The following is a 15,787-nucleotide window of genomic DNA, read 5'->3' as shown; positions in this document are numbered from 1 at the left end:
ATTTTGGCGAATTTTGATACAATACAGCAATTTTAGTTATTTTATTTAAATTCAAAAAATTAGCTCTAGAGACTTGAACTTTATTGTCATTACGTATGTGGATTTTACTCATTATTGTTCGGTTATTCAGATAATTTTCTTTATCTTTAAAGATGTCGATAGGTCCGACGTTTGCTGATCATCTTTAGGATATGTTCAGATATTGATACTTTATGGTGTGGTTTTTTAATAGTACTGTGGAAATAAGATTTATTATTTTGCATTTTGTAACCTATGTACTTCAGTACTTCACTGTTGTTACCTTGCTCCATTTCTAATATCGATTTAACATAGCAAAACAAACATTTCGTTGCTAACGCAGAAGCAGAATATCATACTTAATCGTTATATTAACAGATTTTTATGAACTGTATAATATGTATAATAAGATTACAATAAATCGTACGTTTTATTGTTTTTTTATAATTCTAGAAATAACAAAGTCATTTTAAATATTTAATTACTATTAATATAAATATAATGCAACATCACTTATTCAAAAACATGCGACTCATACATTACACAAAATATATAAAAACGTCATAGGTAATCATAATATTATTCTAAGTGCAAGTACGCAATTACGATTGTTAGCTGTCTAATATTAACTCCATATACCTTTTTGTACGTCTAATGTTAGTTTTATAATACAAAATACATTTTTTTTATTAATTACATACATAAAACTTTGAGTATAAAACGTTTATTATTTTATAATATACCCGCTATATTTATTTGAACAAATAACTATTATTAGAATGTGTACCATTATATTTTGGTATATATAATTATATAATATATCATAACTGCAATCAAATCAGGTATCAGCTTAAATCCAGCGTACCTATGCTGTTAATGAGATCAAATGATTCAAACATAGGATGATAAAACCAGTCAATTAAGAAATCTATAATTAGCAAACAGTAAGGTTTATGTATTTTATTTGATAAAAGGTACATATTGATAAAGTTTATTCTACTTATCATGTTTATGACTGCAGTACCTATTGAAAATAAGTAAAATTATCATCTATTCAATTTAAAATGATTCAATCTACTCACTTACAGCCTGATTAATACAATAGTAATATGATCAGCTGTACGTGAATTAAATAATATTGTACTGCTCGTAATACGATATTTTTAATATCATTTTTTGTAATCATGACGTCTATAACGTAGGTATATTTAATATGTTTAAGTTTAACGCTGATAATATTTTGTAAAAAAATAAAAAAAATAATAAATAGCGATAAATGTAAAAAAAATATATTTAGTAACTCGTAGGTATATTATTAACGTGACTTTCAGTTGGAACCATAGAGAGAAAAGAAAAGTGTAACGTGCCAGTATATAGTAATTTACATGATAATGACTGGTTGGATTTCGCCGGATGGGAGTGTTGTTCTTTTGTGTTTTGAGAAACGTTTACACGAGTAGTATGATAGACAATAACATAAAAATATTATATCATTAGGCATGACATTCATGGAAGTTCGTAACGAGAATAAAATATCGTATGAAAATATATTCTTTTTCGAGTATTTAAAATGTAAATATTAACTACTAAAACATAATAATATTAATGTAATAATTATATAATTTATGACACAGCCAAATGAAAAACGTCATATTTGTAATATTATTCAAACGCTCAAGTACGCGAGTACGATTGGAATAAGTGCAGCGACAAAAACACCGCATCGAACATCCGAAGCTCGACTTTTGTCGTGACACACTTCTTCGTTGCAGCCATTTGGTCCCAAATAGTCTTTAAATTTGTTCTCGAAGAATTTCCAAGAGCACAAACCGACGTTGCAACCCGGGTAATCGTACACGCCCTCGTTCAAGTAGAACATGACTTTGTTCTCTTCGTCACCTTGCTCACATCTGCAACAATACATATAATAATAATTTAATAATACATAATATTACTATCGTATACACAGTTTAAACTAACGGTTAAACAATAAACAATGATTATACACAGTCAAACAATATTGTGACCATAACGATAGTTGTATACATCTTGTATTATATAGGTACGCAAGTGTGTAATATAATATATTAATGAGGTACACCTACCTAAATAGGTATACAATTTATTTTGTATAGATTATTAATCAATTGTATAATATGGTAGGTTAGTACTCCTTACATTGTACCGGCATAAAACCATAGAACGTATAAAACGATAAAACGTATAAGGTGCCCAGGTACTTGTACATAGGTGATTTGTCTAGTGAATTCAATACCGTGAAGGCGTGAACTATAATATTATTATGTACTACTAAAACAATACATAGACTAAATCGATAAACTTGCACTTGTTTATGAACTGAAACTTTGTACATAATATTTAATTGAAATTTACTATAGAAAGACATCGTCATATTGTGGCAATATTAGATTTACCTATACTTTAACAGCATTTAAATTAAAAATAAAATATATATAATTTATATATATAAAGCTTTTATATTATGTTCATGCGATATTTTTGCCAAATGCTCATAATTATAATAATATGTAAATATGTAATTAATAATGACATTTTTAATTACATAATAATTTAAATTAGGTTTAAACTTATTTAATATTTATAATTCTAAAAAAAGCACCATATAATTTTGTTTCTATATATAGTTAGTTACATATTTAATATGATATTGTGCTTACTTGTAAAATACGACGGCAAAATTACTGGAAAATGGGTCCACTCGTGACATTCTCCATTGACGACGATACTGAGCAGGGTAATTGGAGTGGGTCAGAGAAATCGTGTCTTTTGCCACGCCCAAAGCCAATAACGTAGTTAACAACCCGGCCGAGGAACCAAACCTAAATACAGCCGAAGGTCCATCGGTATCATTTTTTGCTACATCACTAAAAAAAAAAAAAACACCCAACAATAATAATTAAATCTGATAAATTGGTTACCTATAAATTATAATTAATGACGGATTATAGGTACTTTTGGAATCTTACTTCAAATATCCCATCAGCTCTTTGGCGATCGGACATCCCACCTTTGTGTTTATTTCAGAACCGTAACCATATTTATAGAAATAGTCGAGATCTTCATGATATTCTAAAAGCTGAGTACGAAAATCAGACACGTTAAAAACTGTAATCAAATGCGTATTGGTTTGATATTACTTATTGCACGCACCTGTAACTCTTGTCTAGTGAACAGGCCACACCATGCAGGGTAAGATTCGATCACGAGTGCTTTATGATACCGACATGATTCGTACATCGCAAGTATTATACCTGAAATTATATATAAAATATAAAACGTGCTAGGCTTGTGAAAATAATCACCACAAATATTGTATAGCCCGCGGTGTACTTACTGTCAGTTATGTTTTCTAGAAAACCTAGTCTTTTACTCATCTGGCTCACCATGTCCAAGTATTCAGGCGATTTACGAAACAGCGAAGCTTCAGAATTTTGGACCGCATCAGTCCACTTAGGACAAGACTCTAACTGAAGGTTATGGTTCATAATTAAATCACGAGTAAAACGTTGGTGGTAATTAAATATATTATTATTATAAATACCCCGATAAAACTAGAATTGTTTTCGATTTTTTCGATTGGAATTTTAGACCTGAAGTCGTTTCCAAACATAGTCCTCGCAAATTCTTCGGCGCTGTTCATAACTTTTCGGTCTTCACTGGCATAAATCTTAAGTATAAAAACAATTAAACAATTAACGTAATAATTTTCTAATTTATTAGCTATTAAACTTATTACAATGATTCAAATTTGATTATATTTTTATAATAAATTAAAATTATTCACTTTGAACGTATTTGGGTTGATCTCTTTCGCTAAAACTTCACTCATTTTATCTTTCATTCTTCTTGCGAGTAGCTGCATGTCCATCCTACCTTGAGGTGAAATATCATCTTCTGAAGTAGGATTAACCTCAAATTCCCAACGTTTCAGGCTGTCTAATACGTTTGAACATAGATGTCCATCTGTGGTGTTAAAATAAAATTATAATCATGTTACCCAAAATTTAAGAGTTCAATACTTTAAATAAGTTTAAAACGTACTTCGTCTTTCTTCATGATTTTTTATCACCCTGTTTTTGAATTGGTGCAACTGACGAATTTCCATGGACTCGTTGGTATTCGGATAACTGGTGCCAGGTCTGATAAACATCCATACAAACGTCGGGCGGCAATCTAAATCGAAAATAAAGTTAACTATGCGTATTGTCTCTATTAGGTATATTATATAATATTCATAAAATAAGTATTTATTTATTATTATAATATTACATTGTGTAAAAAATTAAATAGAGTGCAGATAAGATTTTTTTATGATTCAAACAAAAATATAAATAAGTCACATTATAATAATATTATAATAGTTACTATTGAAATTGTAATAAGTTATAATTTAATATCCATAATACTATGTAAACAGTATGAGTATCCAATGTTCTGCAAACTTACAAGGCACCGGTTTGAACTTTGAGTTCAGTATCAGTTGATAGGCCGTCTTGTGCGAAAAATATACGTAAGGCTCCGGGTCGTTTGGTTCGTAGCACGATTGGCCGCCAGACAAATCAGCAGCCAACAAGAACGCAAGCAACAGCAATAATCTTGACGATTGACCCATCATTGTACACGGGTCGGTGAACTATATAAATTATTTTTAATTCTTTAAATTGAAATTCTAGACAAGTCGTATAGTTCCACGTCTTGTAGACAATGGCATTGCAGATGATACCGATATGCGACTTTTGTCACATACAAAATATGTATGGTATAGGTACGTATAATATTATATATAGAGTTGCGGGCAAAGACATTGAAATTAATACATGCTCACAGAAAGTAAATACTTTGGTAAGTCAACGATTACGATATTATCGCACTGTTGTACGTAAGTGTAATAGTTGTGTGTATTAGTAATTATTATTATTTATTATATTATAAACGACGGGTATAAGACGATTATATCCGTGTCGGTAGTCGGAATGAAACTGAAATAAAAAACAATTGAACATTATGTGGCAGGTAAAACTATGTTTATACATTTAGGCAGGCACCTCGAATAAACTATAATAATATTATGTGGCCATGTGGGTAATACAAACACACGTCACAGCTGGTCACACGCGTTTGATAATATTATTATTACTGTTGTAGCGGTCGCCATGTCGCTTACGCGTCAAAACTAATTGGCGAACGTACGTTTATCATTGACAGTCAAAGCAAAATTTAAAATTATTTTCGGTAGTTATATAATGCGTACATAAAGAAAAAGGTCATAGGAAGTGTTCCGTATCTGCTGCAGTTATTTTGTCCATCAATTTCGTATCAGATGTATTAATACGAACACTATTGTTTTTTTTATACCTATATATGTGCATTAAATTTACATAGTAATTTTATTTAAAAACTGATAATAATAATGTATTTTCATTTAATTATGGAAATATTATTAACTTTCAGATTGAACGTGTAATATTGTTATAATATTATAATATTTATAAATTTGGTGAACTATATTTTATAGTAAATTTTTTTATATAAATTCAAATATTTAACATTTTATAATTTAATATTATTCCAATATTCTACGTTACAAAAAAAGCTATATTTTGACATTATATTATCATCGATGGAAGAAAAACGAAATATTAAGCTTATAAGTTATAAATTATGTTTCAGATAATATTATAATGAATTTTTTTTAATATAATCACACCCACCATCATTGATCTTCTTCAATTCCAAACATGCAAAGGTGGGCAAGTTAATAAAAATAATTAACTGTGGCAAGTTAAGTTAATTCAATTAAATTGCCTTCAGTTAAGTTAAAAGTTAACAAAAAAAAATTTAACTAGATAAGTTTAAAATTAAGATACAAAATAAAATTAACTTATCTCAGTTAAAAAAAGTTAATTTTTTTCAAGGTACAATATTTTTAAGTCATGAACTGCCATAGTATTTTATTATACAGAAACATTTACCAAGACATTTAACACTGAGTAAAAAATTAGATTATTATAATTTATAATTCGAAAATAAATTATCAAAATCGACAAAGAGTCAACGAATCAGTTATTGTCTTATTGATTACGCATGACTCGAAAAGAAAATTAACTGAACTGCATTACAATGATAATTAACTATAAAAAGTTAAGTTACAACAATACAAATTTTAACTGAATAAGTTAATAAGTTAAAAACAAAAATAACTAACTAATTAAATTAATGCCCACCTTAGCAAACATGTCTATTTACTGTGCTTTGTGTATTAATCAAACAATATTACATATTTTACAATATAATTAGGTATATAAATATATAACCATTACCAGCTACAATAGGATATACACACGATATACCCACATACTTACCACCAAATAAATGTGCAATTTGTTACATAATAGTATTTACGGTTAACGTTATTTATTTAATTCTATAGTTGACAGTTATCCAGTTCATCTTGGCATTCGGCAACCGTTATGATTTTAAAGAAACAGTGGTCCGAAAACTATATAATTGTTTTTGGTCCACCGTTTTTTTTTTTAAATCGTAACGTTTGTCGAATGCCAAGATGAACTGAACGAGTTATACTTAACAATTCAATAATATTAGGTACCATAATAGGAATAAATTAATGTTTTTCTACAAGCTTTCTTTAATTATATTCCACTATAATTTGGCTTACTGGCTCACCCAAAGTAAACTAAATAAACTGTAATTTAACCTAAATGTGGATGACAATAGCTGAGGAAATGTTTGTGGTCAGCTAAATGTACTGGTTGAAAGAATAACAGCGAAATGTTGTCGGTAAGTTGATATGTTTAGTTCCCAGTGAAATCTAACAAACATACATTCTCAATGTCATATTAAACATTACCTATTTATAATTTGAGGAATATAATCTAATTACAAAAACAAACATACCATGTAGACTGTACGATATTGTTACCTATATTGTATTCATATAAAGTATGTATATAATATTAAAGTATGTATATTTTATACGTAATATTATGTATTATAAATACCTGACTTTAATTTTTTTTTAGAAATAAACTTAATAACATATTTTGTGCTTTAGTGACGTTTTAAAAAAAATAAAATATTTACAAAATTATGTCAAACAGTTTACACACGAGTAAATAATAAATATCAATTTCATGGTTATTCATGCGGTACCTAGCTGGTTAGTACTTTTTTTTATCTCCATTACCAGACAATTAAATTTGAATCAAGTACAGTACATTTCTGATTATTAATCAAAGTAATAAGTATTTACCAATAATATGTATAATTCTAAATGTTTATAACTTATAACAAAATATTATATTAATAAACAAAACAGTTAATAACATAATTCATTAGCTGGTTATAATTGAGTAGTGAGTACCTATCTTGCACATAGCGTGTAATTTGTTCACGTAGGTATATGTACATGCTGCAGTGCGGAAATATATACAACAATCACCTTAAAACAATACCTAATTACTAATTGGTAATTTTTACCTTGCAATAATGTTGATAGAATTCCTCAAAAATATAGCGTTTTATACGAACGACAGAATGATATTACGACAAAACTTGTGCATATTACACATCATAGTCCATGGTGAGATGACTGACGAATGCTTACAAAATGAGACTGGTTCTGTGCAGTGTGCAGGTATACGTCTTCGCTTGTGGTCCGAGATCCCCTCTCAACAGCTAGACAGGAGTTCACTGCACTATGCACTAGCAGCTGGTCCTGTATAATATGTTACTATAACGTGCGTATAGGTTACAGATATAGTTATAGGTAACAACAGGTTTACTATACGTATATGTTTACAAGCAATATGCATTTATTTATATTTTGGAACGGTGCAAATTAAAAAAAAACAACTAGGCAAGCGCATAATAATAATAATAATAATAATATATTACAACCGAATGACGGTAAGTTATGCTGCAGTAATGGCATCGACTCGCTGCAATCGCCTGCGTGCTGCAGCGACGGCCCCGACGTGAATTCTTGTTTTACGACTCTCTACGTCAAATTATTATACCCAACGAAGTAGCGTCTATTAGTAAGTAGGCATTTATAATTTATAGAATATTTAAATTCTTTTTGGGTTTTCTGTAGAACATTATAATATGTCATTTAAATCATCGCCTCCCAAACTAGTTTATCGACTTAATCTTAATCTTAAACGAAAAATTTATTGTGGGAACTTAAAACGTAAAAATAATTTAATACTCATACTCTACTAGATTATTCATTTTAAAAAGGTTAGAATACTTTCTTGCGCAACACTGCATTTTCTAGTAGGTATAAAAAATATTCATATTATAACAAACTCGTTTTTAGGCGAGACGCATATTCTGATATTCAAAAACATTGGAATTAGTGTTTGGGGAAATTTAAAATTGCGTTATAAAGTATTGAATAATTTATGTATAATATTATCGATTGGATGAAAAATTAATCTGAAAATATCATTTAAAAACAAAACCTACCATTATTTTCTTGTGAAAAAATAATTATGCTTATATTAAGTTATAACTTATAGTTAAAGGTAAACTTGTGTTTGCATACGTCAATAACACTGAACTAAATACTTATTATACTGTATATATACCTACAGTTCAGTGGTCAATAATAAATCAATATGCTTCATGTTTCTATTTTCCTATTTTTAAGCTTCAGAAAATGTATTTAACCTACTTTTTTGTTGTCACGTAATTGAATTAAAATAATAAATTATAACCATGTTAAGTAATTTAAAATGCATTAGTCCCTATACAAAATAAACAAAAATGTTTACGTGTATTGAAGTGGTGTCTTAATGTTTATGTACCATATATTTTCCTTATTTCATAGTGCACAATATTATTTTTGTATTTGAATATTTTAATCGAACCTATTGTTATATTTTATTCATCAAAAAAAAATATTTTAATATAATGTAATAATTGTATTAATTAGGATTAGGATTCATAAATGATACGTGATTAATTTTTGTGTTATAGAGTAGGTAATTAATATTTAATATTTATATTTCGTGTATGGTAAATTTTTTCAGGTGATACTATTTTTATTTAAAAAAATTTTTTACAATTTTCTTACTATTTTAATTTAAATATTGGTCACTGTTAACTTATTTCAACATTAGAGCTTGAAATTTATGGTTTTTAATAAAAACATTCTTTATTAGTTTAAGCCGATAAGAATTTTATTATTCCTTAGAATGGTGTATTATATATTAAATTCTTTATAATATATAGGCATATAATTATATAGTGGTCACATTTTTAGATGTTTAAGTAAATCTTAAGTCTTTTAAAAACATTAATATAACAATATTCTTACCCCAGTTAGTCCCTAGGATTTATCTATTTATTAAAAAACTTATGTGTAGTTATCAGTGTATCACGATAAATGTTAAAAGGAAATTATTTTTGATTTGAATGTTTTGAGAATTTTTGAATTATTAATGTTTGACTGAATAATTAAAAACTGATATTACTTATACCAATAAAATTATTATATAATATTACGAGTAATATTAGGGATTACTGATTACCAAATATATTATATAAAAACATCTACTTATGCGCATTTGCTAACAAGATGGCTGATTGCCACATTCACACAAAAATGTGTGCCGGAGATAGAGATGTAAGGTTGAAGATTTCTCCATAAAACTTCTCCAAAATTTGAAATGTGACAATTTTTATTTACTCTTCTAACATAACTTTTTAGGAATTTGGGGGATGATAATAAAAATATGGTGAAGTCGATTTTAAGTAGACTTGAACACAAATTCAAAGCTGTTTTTAGAATTCTCATCGCTGCATTAGATCAATATTGGTATGTTTCGCAAAGAACACGTCTAAAATCCTATGTCGTGCGTCCGGCGTGTTAGACAAAGATAGAAGAGCCGAAAGCAGGTTATAGAATCCCCTTAACATAATTAATTTTTGATGTTGTACGGTTGGTATGTTAGTTAAATGTTTATAATTTAATTAGGAATTAAATTACTGTCAATATGAACTAAAATTAAAATATATTTATAGGTAAGTATACCTACATTTTAAAAATTAAAAAAAACATATTTAATATATTAATCAATTATAAATAGTGCTGACTTATGGTCTTGCTTTAAAACTAAATTTGATTTGATAACTAATAAATAGAGTAGGTGTAAAATTAGTTAGTGTAAAATTGTGGAAATAACTCGAAGAATAAATATTACATATAGAAAAATCAATAAATATAGGTAAACGTTTATATAAACGTACTACTCAAACATTTATACTGAATTAAAAATATACATTTTTAACAATAGATAAAAATGCAAATTTATCACCGAGCTAAATTAATTTGTATCTTGGATTTCCTATATTAATATGTTTAATAATATAATATTAAAATGAGTAAATGGGAATACAAATAAGTACCTATACAGTTTTAAATATAATTATAATAATAGAAAATAATTATATATTATATGTATTATAATAATTATAACTATATAATATCAAGGGATTTATTAGATAAGAAATTAATATGAAAAATTATAAAAATGTTCATTACATTTTTCACAACAAAAAATTCTCATGAAAATTTACACCACTAGTCAGACGTACTGCGTAATTAATGCATAATAATTAAAATAGATTTTGAGTAGTAAAAATTGATTTAATCGGTATAAGAAAACTATGATAGTTTACCTACTTATCATTCTTCGAATATTGAATATAAACCTTAACTGTAAATTAACTATTTACATGGTTAACCTTATTTTTGCACGCAATGACGTCTGAGGAAATTTTTCTATACATATTATATTAGTATACCTTATTGGATGCCAAATGAATACATTGTAATATCGTTGTTTTATACGTCCCAACCTGCCAGTTTAGTAGTATTATGTCTCTCAAATGGGTGTATTTGTTTATTTCATTTTTATCAGTAGTGCATAAAGACGTGGCAAAACAGCCATGTGATGACGAATCTTTGATTAAAAAAAACGGAAAGTTGTCTAAACAAGACATTGACGATTTAATATCCATTGACAATCAGTCACAGATTAAAATGTGTTTGATTGTACTCGGAAAGGATCCATTGGAAACGGAAATCGCTGAGCTGTTGTGGAGAGATTTAGTGAAAGTGAGACGGACATATGATACTAATAAAACTATTTCGAATCCAAAGCAACAATCGCTTATATATTATTGTTTAGGTTTATACAACAGCAGATGATATTCCTGAGGACGAGCTACAGTTATTAGGGTGGATATCGAAAGGAATACCTGCTCCAGATTTTATGAATTTATCTTTGACGGATATCGAAACGATAGCATCATTCGGAAAATGGAGAAATTATTCTAAAGAACAGGTTTGTCACACGTTTAATTATAAACACATTTACGCGCCCTTTGTGAGTGTCGGCGTAAGACGTAAATTTCCGATTGGGGTTATGTATACCTAGGTATGGTACACACAATTAAGTGATGATTAATAACATTCGTTAAAATTCAGAAAGTCACAGGCATAGGTATTTAATATGTTCAACATGTGTATACGTTTTGTTTTCCTGAATTTTTATATTCGAAATTTAAATTCAAGTATTCATGGACAAATTTGTAATTTAAACAGCACTCTACTTTATTAAAAAAAAAAACATTTTCGTTGAGAAAATATATTTAATGATTAAAAAAGTCTATTATCTATAGTCTTAGTTATTTTTTTTTTTTAATTAACTGTAATTACGTTCAATTACGTTTAATAACAGAATAGTAATGATAGGTAACAAGACAACATTTATGAAACACTAATATGTTACTGTAACTCATCCGGAACGACAGAAGGTCATATTTCTAAAGGATAAACTACGTAGAAACTTAAGTTTTTCATATTTCTCCTGGTAATATTAATATTTATCAGTTATCATTACTTGACAACAATACATTACAATAATACTACCTATATAATAATATTATAATATGGTAATAATTATTATAAACATTTAATATTTAAGTATAAATTAATAAAATGTTACGATCTAATGACTCGATGCACAATTAAAATTTTTGGACACTTTTGCCAATTTTATACGACGATAATATTATGAAAATTTTCTTAGAAATTACCTATATATAATTAAAAATATTTTTACAGCTAATTTAGATTATGTTTAGTTAGTTTTAAATCTAATCTTAACTGTAGCGTGGGTACTCATCAACGATGTGTCCCTCATATAGTATATAGTATATACCCATACCAAAATTATTATCCGTCTATTTTTTTTAATTGGTAGGCATTCAAGTTTGACCCACCAACATTTAGATTTGAATTAGTTGACCTCTGTAAAACCGAATACCGGAATACTGATACATCCTAACCAGACCACTTCACGTCACGACGGGTTAGTTATAAATTAGCTATTATAGCTTATAATAGCTTATGGTAAAAGTATTAAAATATTTAAATTTATATAAAAAATAAAAATAAAAACTTCTGGAAATTCTTAGTAAAAAATACTTAATTTAATGGAAATTATTAAGTATTGTATGTATTTGACGTTTGTACTTAAAGTAAATTTTACTTTAAATAGGAAACAAAATTTCGTATAAATAAATGCATTCATATTTTAAAACAAAAATACATAAAATATGTACACTTATAATAATTCTCAACTGATTAATGAAATTTTGCCAAGGTTATGTCTTTAAAACAAGCGATCGAAGACCAATGGAGTTACAAAGGCCCTTCGGATTTTAGCAGTTATGATCTAGCCGCTTTGGGTCAAGTTTTGTGCGCATTCAATAAATCACATATAGCTGCGATCAAACCATTCGCATACAAGTATAATAATAATTTTTTTTTTAAATATTGATATTAAAAAGTGGGTAAGTGAATGTCGCTCTGCTGTACAGTAGGTTACAAGTGGGTCACTGTATAATGGACAGTAATACATTTGAATTCAATGATATAATATCACTATAAGAAAAACGATTCTGAGCGGAGATGGTATGTCAGTCTAGGTATAAGATATATCATATACTTATCAGTTTCTATGGTATTAAAAAAAAAATTGACCAATAACAGGTATCTATAATAAATTTAAAATTAATCATATCACAATATCCATTAGGTACTTATAACGCGTTATACATCAACAACAAACCGTGATACTATCATAGATATATAATTATATATGTATACTTTAGAAGTTTCAAGTACCCACGAATAATATTATACTATCACAAAAAAATAACAAAAATAGTTATTCTAGGCTTTTTAATATGTAATTTCGTCCAAATATGAACTTAAAATGACTATAAAAATAAACTGTGCTTATGTATTTTTTAGATGTTTTGGTAACAGAATTAACTACTTACGTGGAATCTTGTTTTAAATGTTCAATCCATAGAAATAAAAGTTGAACATTTTATGAATTTTTAACTACAAAATAATTATTACATTTTAAATTTCATAAATTTTGTCAAAATTCGATCTTTAAATGCTTATAAAAAAAAATTGTACCTATGTATTTTTTATATTTTTCAACTACTATTGTAAAAATATATCATGAGCCTTGTATTAAATTTTTACACTTTTTGGCCCAACAGATAAAACTTTATTGATATTTATAGAAAAAAAAAACTAAAAAAATTGAAAACTGAAAATGTCCTTAAACAGCCCAAAAGAGTCAAAATATTTTCAAATTGTATGGTGTATAGGAAATTCTAATATAAACATCCAGTAAAATTTTCATGTATCTACAGTTATTCGTTTTTGAATTACAACAAAATAAGGAAATCGCTACATGAGAAATCGAGTGAATATCCAATGTTGTAAAAATTTGAATTTCAAACGATCATAAAAATTTAATTTGACTTTCTCATAGATATTTTTTTTTTTGATAAAGGTAAATAATCTCATAAGGAATCTTGTATTATATTTAAAATCTTAGATTTAAAAAGAAAATTTTTCATGAATTTCTAACACAAAATAATTTGTAAGTTTTGGTCATTTATACGTATTTTATCAATATTTGAACTTTAGATGCTTTTAATTGATTTTTAATTTTTTTCATCTGCCATTGAAACAATATACTAGGAGCCTTCTATTAAATTTTCAAGCTTTTTTAACCAACAAATAAAATTTTATCGATATTTATAGAAAAAAAAAACTAAAAAAAATGAAACTGAAAATGTCCGTAAAGAGCTCAAAATAAGTCAAAATATTTGGAAAATGTTATGGTGTATAGAAAATGCTAATATAAACATTCAGTCAAAATTTCATGTACCTATGGTTATTTGTTTAAGAGTTGCACCAAAAACAAAAATCAATTTTCTCAAAAACAGATTTTATGTATAAATTCCCGTTTTTTCTTAATTTTTCTTTTGTCACGGCGCTTTTGAAAACTATTGGAAAATTTTCACTTTTGACCCCCCCCCCCATAGTACCAACTAGATTCTCTTTCCTATCAGAAAAGATACTGTTGAAGAAAACCAAGTACTTTTACTATCCTAAAAGGTGATGGCAGACACAAAAAAAAATTTTAAAAAATTAAAAAAAAAAAACACACATCATTGTAAAATCAATACATTCATCGTTCCACACAGAATCTAAAAGTGATAATACCGTTGAATGGTAGTGTTGAATCAAATTTAACAATAGTACATCTAATAATAATTACTATGTTATGATAAAAATAATAAAAAGGGTGGCGGCTGCTGATATATCAAATCTCGTTAATTGTCCGCAAGAGATCATACGAGAATTTGCCTTACTCGCCACTAGTAGAGACGCGTTCGGCGACCCGTCGGGATGGACTGCTATACAGGTAGGTGCGATTATAAACAGCATATTAAAAGCATTTTTTTTTCTCAGTGTTTTTTTTTTATTTTCTTATTAGATAGCCTTGATCGGATGTGTAATTGCCGGTTTGGATTCTGTGCGTGATATTCAGCCCGACGCATTTGAAGGATTGGCAGCGTCGAGCATGCAATGTTTACCGAACAACGTACTACAAGTAAGTATAGATAGAAATGAAAACTGTAATCTCAGAATGGCGTCCGAGTGGCTTGTAAAACTATGTATTGAAAATGATATAAATCGTTCTAACGTGTCCATCACAGGCCATGTCAATAGAACAGCTGTCGCATTTATCGTTGTCTGCCGTCAACGCTCTTACTCATGCACAGCTTTCGTCATTAGATCGCGAACAGATCAGAGCCATCGAAGAAACGGCTAAGACATTGGGTTCGGTACTTAACGACGGATGCTGTTTCACTAGTCGTATTGCAGCTTGGTCGACGGTTACATTAATCGCGTATTTACAGTTATCAACATTAATATTATAATGTCATCAAAATATAATAATATCGTATTGTAGATTATAATAATATATTTATTACGTATTTTATTTACGTTTAGTTTATATTACGATTTTTATTTATAATAGATAGGTAGTATTATATATTATTATATAATTACTTACGACTTATATTTTTAAGTTTTCGTTTGTTAAAACATTACATAGTTTCGTGCTTATTGAAAAAATAATACAATAATTTAAATCGCTATTGTTAAAACACATCGAATGAGGAATCGTCTTTGAGACGAAGTTAAACAAAAAAATACAATTAACACGGCATACAATAATGCATAGGTATGTAAAAAGAAAAGATAGACAAATTATTATAATATAAATACATAATATTATTATCATTGGGTTAGTTG

General features: G+C 27.7%; 2 protein-coding genes across 5 annotated transcripts; one reads left to right on the top strand and one right to left on the bottom strand.

The window, feature by feature from the left end:
• Positions 1-494: 494 nt before the first annotated feature.
• On the bottom strand, positions 495-7,711 carry LOC100162014 (multiple inositol polyphosphate phosphatase 1). Of its 2 annotated transcripts, XM_001949212.5 has the most exons (10): positions 7,558-7,711; positions 4,507-4,693; positions 4,102-4,233; positions 3,845-4,023; positions 3,602-3,727; positions 3,395-3,527; positions 3,211-3,311; positions 3,027-3,136; positions 2,718-2,924; positions 495-1,928 (listed from the first exon to the last, which is right to left on the bottom strand). In XM_001949212.5, exons 2-10 carry the CDS (start codon positions 4,673-4,675, stop codon positions 1,685-1,687), a joined length of 1,401 nt encoding a protein of 466 aa, XP_001949247.2. In that variant the 5' UTR covers positions 4,676-4,693; positions 7,558-7,711; the 3' UTR covers positions 495-1,684. The 2 variants fall into 2 exon arrangements, with proteins under 2 accessions (XP_001949247.2, XP_003240708.1); XM_003240660.4 differs by lacking the exon at positions 4,507-4,693 and having other exon boundaries at positions 7,558-7,708.
• Positions 7,712-7,992: 281 nt separating this feature from the next.
• Positions 7,993-15,762, top strand: LOC100572676 (otoancorin). 3 transcript variants are annotated; one of them, XM_029487186.1, is made up of 7 exons: positions 7,993-8,117; positions 11,007-11,203; positions 11,277-11,432; positions 12,756-12,901; positions 14,768-14,888; positions 14,961-15,077; positions 15,184-15,762. In XM_029487186.1, exons 2-7 carry the CDS (start codon positions 11,129-11,131, stop codon positions 15,406-15,408), a joined length of 840 nt encoding a protein of 279 aa, XP_029343046.1. In that variant the 5' UTR covers positions 7,993-8,117; positions 11,007-11,128; the 3' UTR covers positions 15,409-15,762. The 3 variants fall into 3 exon arrangements, with proteins under 3 accessions (XP_029343046.1, XP_016663190.1, XP_029343045.1); XM_016807701.2 differs by having other exon boundaries at positions 11,010-11,203; positions 15,184-15,505; XM_029487185.1 differs by lacking the exon at positions 7,993-8,117 and having other exon boundaries at positions 10,794-11,203; positions 15,184-15,505.
• Positions 15,763-15,787: the final 25 nt, after the last annotated feature.

This window comes from Acyrthosiphon pisum, chromosome A1 (assembly GCF_005508785.2).
Source record: "Acyrthosiphon pisum isolate AL4f chromosome A1, pea_aphid_22Mar2018_4r6ur, whole genome shotgun sequence".
In the NCBI taxonomy this organism is placed as follows: Eukaryota; Metazoa; Arthropoda; class Insecta; order Hemiptera; family Aphididae; genus Acyrthosiphon; species Acyrthosiphon pisum.
The sequence above is the reverse complement of the archived record's forward strand: the minus strand, read 5'-3'. Positions and strand labels throughout refer to the sequence as shown.

Bases quoted from the DNA above. Each gene is read 5' to 3' on its own strand.
- LOC100162014 (XM_001949212.5), bottom strand. From the start codon at position 4,675: ATGATGGGTCAATCGTCAAGATTATTGCTGTTGCTTGCGTTCTTGTTG. The intron at 4,234-4,506 runs GTAAGTTTGCAG...TTTTCGATTTAG, and splicing joins AAAGTTCAAACCGGTGCCTT to ATTGCCGCCCGACGTTTGTA. The intron at 4,024-4,101 runs GTACGTTTTAAA...TTAACACCACAG, and splicing joins AAATCATGAAGAAAGACGAA to ATGGACATCTATGTTCAAAC.
- LOC100572676 (XM_029487185.1), top strand. From the start codon at position 10,964: ATGTCTCTCAAATGGGTGTATTTGTTTATTTCATTTTTATCAGTAGTG. The intron at 11,204-11,276 runs GTGAGACGGACA...ATTATTGTTTAG, and splicing joins TGTGGAGAGATTTAGTGAAA to GTTTATACAACAGCAGATGA. The intron at 15,078-15,183 runs GTAAGTATAGAT...TGTCCATCACAG, and splicing joins TACCGAACAACGTACTACAA to GCCATGTCAATAGAACAGCT.